The following is an 11,996-nucleotide window of genomic DNA, read 5'->3' as shown; positions in this document are numbered from 1 at the left end:
TCGAAATTTAGTTAAAACTATAATTTTTATATTATTATTATATATATGTAACACATAGTGTTTATTATAGTTTAGCTTAGTCCTGAAAGCTCTCACTCAAAATTAATTTATGTCAAAAAATAACGACCGTCGCGTAATCTTCCATAATACCGTCCCAAAAATTTTATCATTTAACTAAACGTTTCAAATGCACACGTTTAAATGGATTGATAAACTGTACGATGAATGTTGTACTGATAAAACGAGTTATGTTCTTAATATAATATAATTGATTGTATTGAATAATCTTATGATGTTAAACCGATAATAATTATAGTTTATGTTATATTAAATTATTAATATGCGTGATTTTTTTTTGATTTTTTTAGATTTTATGTGGCCATTGGGGACCTTGCCTGACGGTGAGTACCATAATTAGTTTCAATAGATATAAATAAAACAAATATGGCATATTTTTTTAACACTTCGATCTCCCATATGTTAATATATATATATATATTAGTATTGTTTACTATTATATCGCTGAAGTCTTTTTTTTACACCTGAATATAATTAATCGAACAAAGTTTAACTGGGGAGGGGTGGCTGCTGTCCGATTTCGGCGTCATTAGTAACGTAACACGTCAAGGCTGATGTGTAACGTCGTTACAAAATAATAAACATTACCTCTACCCTCTGCGTGCTGGGAGTCGCGATACAATAGGGAACTTTTATATATATATATGTATTATTATATATAGGCGAATGGCCGATTGGTTGGATGATGACGGAGTTCCGGGTTGTGGGATGGTTATAGGGGAGGGAAGTGTGTTCAGACAATGACAAATGGTTTCCCTCGCCCGTACCGGTACCAAGCTATGAATGGTGGGGAGAAGATAGTGGTAAAATGAGAGACACACCGGCTAGGTGAGGGGTGAATTGGGCTGGCTAGCTGACACTCGCTGTTGGGTTCGCATAACAAATTATTCTAAGACACGACTAATTCCTTTATCGTGTCCGACGTTCCCGTCGTCATAGTTCTCATTAATCCGTTCGATATGTATTACGTCAAAACGATTCATTTTAACCATATAATTTATAAATGAAATTATATTAAATTTGTCTGTCAGAACTATAATATTGCATTATACTATACTAACTTTTAATTTTTGTTCAACGACGAAACACAATACGAATATTCTATTGTGTGTCAAACCATCGCCATGGTGGTTATCGGCCAAAAAATAGTTTATTCGCCTAAAATGATATTTTATACACAAGATAATATAATATAATATTAATGTTGTTTTATGTTATTCTTTTTTTTTTGGGGGGAAAAAAACCTTATTCAAACATATTTTAAACGTACATTTATCCGCAGCCGTTTTAATTACGGATAATAACTGCGTCAGCCGCCAGCTCGTTCTTTTTTTCCTTTTTTTTTTTTTTTATATATTTAAGCCCCTTGTCACTCTAAAGCGCTAGAAGGGATATGGTGAAGCTTATCTGGTACGTCCGACAAATGGATTCGTGTACGTCCAAACAGTCATCGCGACAGTTCCAAGACAGATGATCGTCCCATCGAGCCGCGCAATGCTACGTTTGTGTTGCGCGGTGAGAGGTGGATGGAACGGGAAAAAACATTTGACATTCATCCCTCTTTTTATACCGAATTTCCGTTCATTCAGAGAAATACTTGAGATCCGACCGGGGACGACGAATCACCATAATGAATTCGTGATATCAATCTTCGGTGTACAAAATACCCCGCGAGTTTGTTTGTGCTTTGTATAAGGGCGGGTAAGCGGGAGACACTGGCGGCAGTACTCGTCAGCGACGGACGAAATCGTGCGAAAACCATTATTTATGATGCTCACGTTATATTATTATTGCTGTTCTTCCACTAGACCGTTGTATATTATATATAAATATATTTACATTCATTTTATACATACTATATATTGTGCATGATATATGTATAATTTTATACATTTTGTGCGGAAAAATAGTATTATCTTTCGGTAGGAAAACAGTATCCGATAAACATTTGAAAACTATTGTTCATTTAGACAGATTTTCGACACACTTTGATTTTCCCTAGTAACATGTTTTGAATAAAATGTCTTGAGATTTTTTTCATGTTGAAATCTACACAATATTGTTTTGATTATTCGACGTATTTTTCGAATGACCTTTTTTCCCACTAATATATGAGGAAATTATAAAGGCACATTTTTATTCAATCAAATTATTTATTTCATTAAAGTTAAATTAATATTTATTTATTTATTCTTATGTCATTTTTTTTAATTATTTTAATATTATAATGTTCGTTAATTTTATCTTTATTCAGATTTATTAATTTTTACAAACTGCTTAAAATTAGGAACTAAAACAGTGGATGAATTAAGAGTTTGTTAGCAATTCTTTTTTAATACTATATAATATGTATTTTTTATATATATATTAATTAAATTTCGTTTTACGTCGTTATTTTTTTTTCTTATAAAAATCCACTTTTATAATACAATCTGACAATTATTTAAATGACGTACAATTAAAAAATGTTTCATTGAGATATTAATATCTCATTTAGATGTAAAATGAATAAGAGGAGAAGTAATCGTATTCATAAAATGTATTATGGGTTTGAGATTTGCTGCAGAAAACGAAACAATAAATCACCCAACGTATATAATAAAACATTATAATATATTCCAAGTTTAAATATAAAATAATTCGAATGGCACAGTACCATCTTTCGATATTGTGATTATTTTTTAATGACCTAAAATAATACAAAATTATTCGTATAAGGACATTTTTAACGAGTTATTTTTATAATATCTTTTTAAATGGAATTTTCTATGGTACTATATAGGATTAAATAATTACAAATTACAAATCATTAGAAACATACAGAAACTCGTTTCGATAATATTTTATCGTATGGTAAAATATGTAAATAAAGGTTATGATTAAGAAATTGATCCCAAAGAGATACTGCCTAAACAAAATATAGTTATATGAATAAATTATAACAAATATCCTAATGAAATTTTAAAATAACGTTGACAAATAGTAGACATATATTTGTAGGTATAATAAATAATTAATACATCACATATATATTTTAAGTATTATATTGTTATTGAGTACAGAGATAGTAAAAATCTCGAAAAACTGCTTGAGTTTAGGATTTGATGTTGAGCATTGGTAATTTCACCTTCCATCCAACATTGGTTTTAAAAAATTATTATCACTATTAAATAGTTTAAGCAACAAATAAATTTTTTTTTTAACGGGTTTTTTACCAAATCTCTTTTGACTTTGATAAATATTTTACTGTATCATTTAGTTAAAAGTATTCTACGTTTAATCTACAGATTGCTGAGAAAAACTTAAATTACGTATATTAATTATGAACTTCTATAATTTATACAATATAAGTGAAATACGGTTAGTTAAATGTCATCCATCTACATATTTTCATTCGAGAATTTCACTCAAGCAATAATTGATTGTCTTTAAAAATTCTACAACTACTCTAAACCTAAACTAGGAGGCTTTTATAAATTATTACACATTCATCTATTAAAACCAAGTGCATAGAATAAAATCCAATACTTGAAATAATATTTTAAAGTTTTTTTTTATTTTTATATTGCATAAGTCTATGAACTCTTAGGTTGTGATTATAATAATTAGTTAATTCATTATTTAGGCATCCATATTTATATGAATATTATTATTAACGTCTATCAATATTATAACGATACAAAATATATTATATGTATAGTTGTGTTTGGTCATCACTCCAAAATGTTTATTGTGAACATAAAAATGAACAAACAAAAAAATATTCATTCAATTCAAAATTTTCTATATTAGTATTTTACGTACCAAAGATGATCTCTTTAGCGTTTTCTTCAACTGTAAACTTATACATATACAACACCATTAATGATTTTGCAAATTATTATATTTTATTACTTATATGATGTTAATACAACTTATAAAATATAAAATGTACTCACGTATAAATCTTGGAGGTATTTCTCATAACTCAGTACACACATCTCGTATCATATCGCGACAACCAACCTGTGTACAATATATATTATTATTAAATAATAATATTTCGACTGTATAAACGTACTAGACGTTTCGTCGTAACTTCCGGGCGTACCAAAACATAATATATATATATGTATATATTTGAAATTTTGTTAGACTTTATATGCAATCGTCCCCGTACGATGTAGGTACCTGTATAGTTGTGAGCTTACTCTCATTTCCGTTTTCAACGCGTGTTTATATTATTACTATCATTATTATTATCATCATCGTCATTGTTATTTTTACGGTTATTGTTTTACTTTGAACAATTTTCCTATATATATATATATATGTGTGTGTGTGTATGATAAACTAATCGCGTATGTGTTTGTATTTCAGGTTTTCCGGCGGCTGCATACGCGGCTTACGCCTCTAGCCGAGGTTTTTCGGGTTACCCTAGTTTCGGACTCTCGTATCCAGCAGGTAATAACCACGCACAGGTCACTGTGCTCCCTTTTCCCGCACTGCTTGACCATCACCACAACCATCACAACACCCATCCTTTCTATATGCATGCCATGCCTCTGTGAACATAATTATTATTACTATTATTATTCTTATTATTATATTATATTATTATTATTATTATTATTATTATTATTATTATTATTATTAATGACGACACCAGTGCTCCGGGTCGAATTCGCAAAACCGAAAGTGTCATCCGTTCCGTCGGTTTCCATCATTAAGACTTACGCATAAAATATTTCAAATAAAATAGTCTACCTATTTTATATTATGCTCGTTGCACTGTTTCCCGGACGCTACTATCGATGACTCCCCCCTCCCCCTTATATCCACCAAACGTGAAGTGATATCGCATTCCCCTCGATCTATAATACAACTATTCCCCACGTATGATATCCACGTGTGCGTTTGTTTATACTATATTTTTCAATGTTTGTGTGTGTGTGTGTGCGTGTGTTTGTGTTTATGTTTATTGTTTATTTCTCTACCCCTTTAAAGTCGTCCGCTGTCGTACGTGTATTGCTCGTCGTCTGAGTTTCTTATTTTTTCGTTTTACTCACTCTTACTTATACTTACTCACTACAGTTTGCTATCCGCGACAATAATATCACACATACCTACGTAATATATTCGATACGTGGTTTGCGAACGTTCGGCCCAGACGCTCGGCCAGAATATTGCTCTCTTATAAAAAAAAATTCCGCTATATAAACGTAAAAAAAATACATATATGAAATGTATCACTTAAATATTACAATATATACTATCATGTGTCTATGCGCTTATTTATTATTTATTTTTATTGTAATAACAATAATTTATTTTATTATGCGTTTAAATCGCTGCCGCTAACATTATATACAGTATGTATATGTATATTGTATGTATTATATATTATATACATTTACATATTTTGAGTCGTCCATAATACGTCTCGCTTTCGTTCTATTGTTGATTTTTTTTTTCTAGGGAGGGGGGTAGGGTGGGTTCATTTATTTAACATTTCATCGATCATTAGGTATACATATGGGATGTAATTTATTAACTATAATATGTTATAAATTATATAATTATTATAACATCAATCAATAAAAAATAAACTCTGGAACCGTTTCACGCCTGAGTCGATGTATTATATATTATATATAATAATATCACTTTATCGCATATTTTTTTAACTCGTCAATATTACGCGGCAAAGTCGTTGTCGGTCTTAAACTGTCCATAATTTTATATTAAAGTGTGTTACTCATGACGACGACAACGACGACTACGATGACGATAAGTCAATATTACATTGTGTATTGATAGTAAAAGAATACAATTCTTCACGGTATTCAAGCCGAACATTATTTTTCACGCGAATCAAATAAATTCTAGTCGTTTTTTATCATAGAACATATTATACATTTAGTAACCGGTTAGAATAATATAATGTATAATTTCGGTAGTAATTTTAATATTATTATTATTATAATTATTATTCAAACTTGCGCGTTAGTTAAGGTTTACGTATAATAATGTATAAAATATAATAATAATATAATATACGATATTAATTAAACGTACGTTTCTTGATTCACGACTATATATATTATAACATTAATAATTATTATCATCGAATCTAGCTTTAGACATTTTTAATTACGATGTTTATTAGGTTAATATAATTATTATTAAAATATATTATATTGTATGTTTAATGAACAAACTTAGGCATAGTAAAACGAATACATATATAGTAGAAAATATTATATAATATTATTATTAGGGACAAGTGTAAATTTGAAAATAGAAACACTGTTATTGAAAAGAATATAATTGAAAACGATATATGTTCATCGCCATGATGGTTTCTATTTATTATCATAATATTGTTTGCTTCATTCTATTTTTTTTTTGTTTTAATACATAATTGTTTGTGTTTTTTTTTTTTTTTTTAAATCTGTTATTATAATTTTTTTTCTTCTCTCCGACGATGTATGTTTTTTTTGTTTCTTCAAATGTGTTACAAAATAAAATTCACGGCCGTTTGCCTATTATAATATACATATACATATTATATTATATATCGGTTTATAACCTATAAATGTCACGACTAAAATAATTAATCAAAAATTCTGTGATAAATCGCTATATACCGTTGTAAATTATTTGCGTGTATTATAATATTATTATAATTCATATAGTAATAATCTTTTGGTTTTATTTCGTTTTGGATATATTTTTTTTTTTTTAAGAATCAATCTTTTTGTCTACAATTTTGTCATAAATATTTTGTTGTTACCGCGTCGAATTTTTACCCGTTAACGTTTGTCATCGCCTTCATATACTCGTAGTAATAATATTATACACTTTAGATAATACCGCGTCAACTATATAAGTTTTTTTGTTTGTTATAATCGTTGCAATTCATGTATATTACTACTATTCTAGTGTGTGTCCGTACAACCATTTTGTGTATACAAAAAATGTGTTATTATATATATTACTATAAAACGGGTTAGTCAATTAATTAATAATGTCAGTCCGTTAGTTCACAGTAGCATGGTCCAATGTGTTTCATTACGGCATATTAATTTTAATTCATATATATAAATATATATATAGAAAATAATAACAAAAACAATTATTAATATAATATAGCATATTGTGTTATATATTATGTTTAATGGAATTGTTACACTGTTTTTTGGCCCGAGGGTCCGACTAGTCTAATTTTTTTTTCTTCATCTGTCAGAGAAGGTTCCCAGTAAAATTAATCGGCTAGGTGTTTTTAATGTTAAATATTAGGAAATAATATTATTTAGATTTAAGAAACTTATTTAAAACACAATATTCAGCAATATTATGTAAATGTTTATATTATATTATAAACGAATAATAATGACCCAATTATACTATGTGGGATTCTCGTTGTTAAATATAATTATCCTATACTTTATGTTTGTAATTTAAAAAAGTTAAATATTACTGTATTGTAATACTTTAAAATAATGATAATTATTGTTTTATAACAATGTATAATATGGACAATTTAATGTCTCATAATAAAAATCTATTATGTTACATACAATGATTATTCTATCAAATAAATTTAAATAAATTATTGATAATATACAAATCAAAAATGTTTTAATTTATGTAGGAGTGCATTTTTGATTTATATCGACCAGATACAATCTTTAAAATTGATTATATTACTTTAATTTTATTATATTTTTATTTCGTTATTATTATTTTAATTTTTTCTTTCTCTCTACCATAATACATTCCAAAGGCTCATCCATTCAAAGGAGGTTTTGCATAATTCATTATTTTTTTCTCCAATTCTGGTGTTTAAAAACAATTTGTTTCGATTGACGGCGTCGTCTGAAACCAACGACCGCAAAGTATACCGTACCGATTTGCATTATTTTCGTTTTATATATTATATAAAACCCTCTCTCTCACACCCTCTTTATATTTATATATATATATATACATACACATACATACACGCAAATTATATTCATTGAAACATATTACAGTATTTTAATGTTATATTTGGCCAAGCTACTTATCGTAGTTACTATTATATAGCCTATGATATATTTAGTTTTTTGCCTGAATTGTCAAATTAAATCCAAATTAGATTTTCCTCATTAGCGTAGAAGATATGCGTAATCGTATTTTACATACTTAAACGTTATAATATTATATCGTATCGTATCTTCGTTGAGTTGGGTTGAAATTTTTGATATTTTTAGATATATTTTTTGTCAATGTATTTGTTTGAACCGTTTCAATACGATGATCAAAATTTTCATTTCTTTTTTTTTGTTTGTTTGTACGTTTTGTTTTTTTTAACATTTTGTAGGGGTCGCTATTATCGGGACCAGGCCTCGGTGCGGTATTACTCCAACCCAATGCCATAACGGTAAAATATTTATCATTAATTTTTTTTTTTTTGTTGTTGTTGTTGTGTACCACCCACAATGTATAAAACAATAATAATATTAGACGGTCATAAATTATTGTAATATTGTTATTACTATCGTGATACAAGTGATATGCTGAGATAAACTCAATCTATAGGTATACATTTATAGCTGCACTTGCCGGGAAAAACCTCCTGAGGATTAGACGAGCTTATTTTTAATGTCCTGCACCTGTGCTGTGCGTAGGATAATATTATCGTCATCATCATCATTATTCTTATTATTCATTTTTGTTAACCCTTAAATGATATTAGTGTATTACCTACATTAAATTATATAGATATAATATAATGTGTGCGTCGTTTATTATTATGATATAATGAACGAACGTACCTACAATATCTTCTATAAGTACTAATAATAATATAGGTGCATCGAAGTTTTAAACACGTATTAATAATATTATTATTATTATTCGTTCCTTACGATAGCACAAACGTAATATTTTGTCAGGCTGACATAATAATAAAATCTTTATAATTTTGCAATGACCAAAACAAAATTTGAATAATAATACAGATTATATACTATTATACTATACAAAATATTAAATTATATCATGTGTTATGGGTGACGTCCGTCCAAGAAATATTCCTCACATAACCAATGTAGATGGATGAGTCTCTTGGATATTTATTTTTTTCTCTTTTCCTCGTATATAATTTAATATATATATACTAGATTTTTATGTATTTATTTATTCCTGTCGTTATTATTATTATTATTTTTTATTCATTTTATCAATAACGACGCAGCTTGTTTCGGAAACGTAACAGCAACGATTTTTTTGTTTTGTATTTGGTCTATATAAGTCATATATCTCATCCTAACTATACATATAATATACGGGTTGACCCCGAACCGTGCGTAAAACCGTATATGATATGAGTACACAAATACGGTACGCAATACGCATATTGAAAATAAAACAATATTTATATACAAAAACAATTGGAAGAGCAATGTAATAAAGGTGTGTGTATATGCTTACCCAACCGACGCTACGGTGGTGTTTGCGGCATATCGAAGAAAAACGCTGATGTCTCCTGACGATTTCTTCTCCGATAGACACGAGTAAATATTCAATATTAAAAATTATATACAATAAGTATATACTATGTATTATACTATTATTATTATTTATTTATTAATTTTTTTTTTTTAGCGGTATGAAAAAATCGTCCCGTTCCCAAAATTTGATTGTTTCCGTCTAATATTATTAATAACACCTGCAGTAAAAGTCTGGCGAATAACTTTTGCGCGTTACAAGTTTTATCAGTATTTCACTCTTCATTTTTGAATAATTGAAAAGTTAAAGTTTAATTGAATTCCCAAGCACAGAAACGTAGCTTACAAATGTAAAACGCAATACAAATATTCTTCATAGAGTTCTTGGCCAGGCTTACAGTATATATTATTCATATTCATATTATTATTATTGATTATACATATTGTAGTGTTTTAGCCTAGTGGTATAGACTTAGTTATTATCCCGTTTTTATTGAACAAACCTTATAATATTTTGTATTTATTTTTTATATTTATGACTTAACATATAGTGGCTTAGAATAGTAAAGAAACACTTAAACACAATATTAATACCTATTCTTGATCACGTGTTAATTAAACACAATATTGATAAAAACATTTAGTGGTCACAGTGGCAATAATAATATGTATTATTATTATTATTATTTTATTCGTTAATGTGGTTAGCGGTTTGTGTCACTGTGATAAATGGTTATGTTTTATAATATTTTAATTGTCGTTAAGATTTCTTATCTAAATAAGCCAGCTAACATCACTGCTCGCTCTGATCCAAGTGATGAAATTTTATAATATCGTTGTAATAATATAATTAGTTATAATGATCATGGTAAAACGATCACCGTACATGCACAAGAAAGTCTAATCACAATATACATTATAGCGTTGTTCGATGATGTATTATTGTGTTGCCCGACGCTTTCGCTGTACGATATCGATTTATTTCTTAATACGCTATTATTCATATAGTTAGACGTATATTACAATAATATATTTTGATATAATATTATTGTGTATATTAAAGTGTACAAGTATTTACTTAGACCATATAGCCACTTATATTATATTAGTACCTATATGATATATATATATATATATATTTATCTATTATTATTATTATTTTTATAACATATTTTATTTAGTAAAATAAAATAATATTTAGTGCATTAGAAAATGTAAGTGTACGACACACGCTAGTTTGTTTAGACGAGTTTTAATAACCACATAAAATATATCATAATAATATATATATATATTTATATTACCATCTATAGATCGTATATACAGCATTGAAACGTTTCCACTATCTATATTATTACTATTTGTATTAGTTTTTATTATTATTACAATTACTTATCTATTATTTACTATTATTATTATTTTCGAATATATTGTATTAGTATGTTAATAACCCCAAGTATCGTATTTTAATCTTAGATGATCAGTATTTCGACAATGCATAATATAATAATATATTTACGTACGAAATTATGTATATTGTAGTTCATAAACAACGCTTCAGTCGACTATGTTAAGTGTCAGTGGATGATATTATGATATTGAATATTCGTCGTAATAAATACAACGCTATTATACATTTCAAATATAATATATCATGCAAAGATGTATTTGTAGGTATGTAGTATAATTATTTAAATAATATAGGTATATTTGCTGTTAATAACAGTAATACAAAAAATATAATTTATACCTTTACCGCCTACCGTGGATCGTTGAAATTATTTACCGACAGAGACCTTCACCGTTAGCTACAATGATATAACATAGTTTTATGAAACAGCGTTTTTTTTTTTTTTTAATTTAATTTTATTCCAGTAATGATATATAACTTTTTTTCTTTTGCTTGGTTGATAATTTTTCGATTAGGCTTCCCGAAGTAGAAGATTAAGCTGTATACTACAGTGTGTTTATTTATTCTGAATATTATTTACAGTTAATTTATTTCGCCAGATGGCGACGATGACAAACATATTCCGGAACACCCAGATGATTGATTATCTGTTTCTCTGCTTGCGTACTCTGCCTAGTCTTCCCCGTCTATCATTCGGCCATCAATAAATGAGGAGGTGGGGTTCTTCCACACCTCCTACCACACGCACTTGGTGGTAAAAAAATTCATCAAACCCGTGGTCATGCATTAATGTAACAGTCCACCGACCTCGGTCAGAAAGCTTTATCCGGAAGTAATCATAAAAAAATCCTATATCCGCTTCTCTTGAACAAAAAAAAAATAAAAAAAATATTGCCGATCACATGCACACAAACACATACCTATATAATAAAAATATAGAGGAGAAATCCTATTTCGTTCGATGTTCAGTTGATAAATGATAGTTTATATTATATACTGAGTTGGATGAAAAAAAATAATATATATATATA

The 11,996-nt window shown here is 28.0% G+C and overlaps 1 protein-coding gene across 5 annotated transcripts in view; it reads left to right on the top strand.

The window, feature by feature from the left end:
• Positions 1-75: 75 nt before the first annotated feature.
• Positions 76-11,996, top strand: part of LOC112595260 (RNA-binding protein Musashi homolog Rbp6-like) — a 34,818-nt gene continuing 22,897 nt past the window's right edge. For 2 of the 5 annotated variants that reach the window (XM_025340399.1, XM_025340400.1), the window contains exons 1-3: positions 76-401; positions 4,438-4,521; positions 8,426-8,485. In XM_025340399.1, the coding sequence (XP_025196184.1) occupies positions 341-401; positions 4,438-4,521; positions 8,426-8,485 (205 nt within the window). In that variant the 5' untranslated portion in view covers positions 76-340. The remainder of the gene's footprint in view (positions 402-4,437; positions 4,522-8,425; positions 8,486-11,996) is intronic. The other 3 variants (XM_025340403.1, XM_025340402.1, XM_025340401.1) reach the window with 3 other exon arrangements.

Source organism: Melanaphis sacchari, unplaced genomic scaffold, assembly GCF_002803265.2.
Source record: "Melanaphis sacchari strain LSU unplaced genomic scaffold, SCAv2.0 Contig262_pilon_pilon, whole genome shotgun sequence".
Classification (NCBI taxonomy): Eukaryota; Metazoa; Arthropoda; class Insecta; order Hemiptera; family Aphididae; genus Melanaphis; species Melanaphis sacchari.
This window is presented reverse-complemented; position numbering and strand designations above follow the sequence as displayed.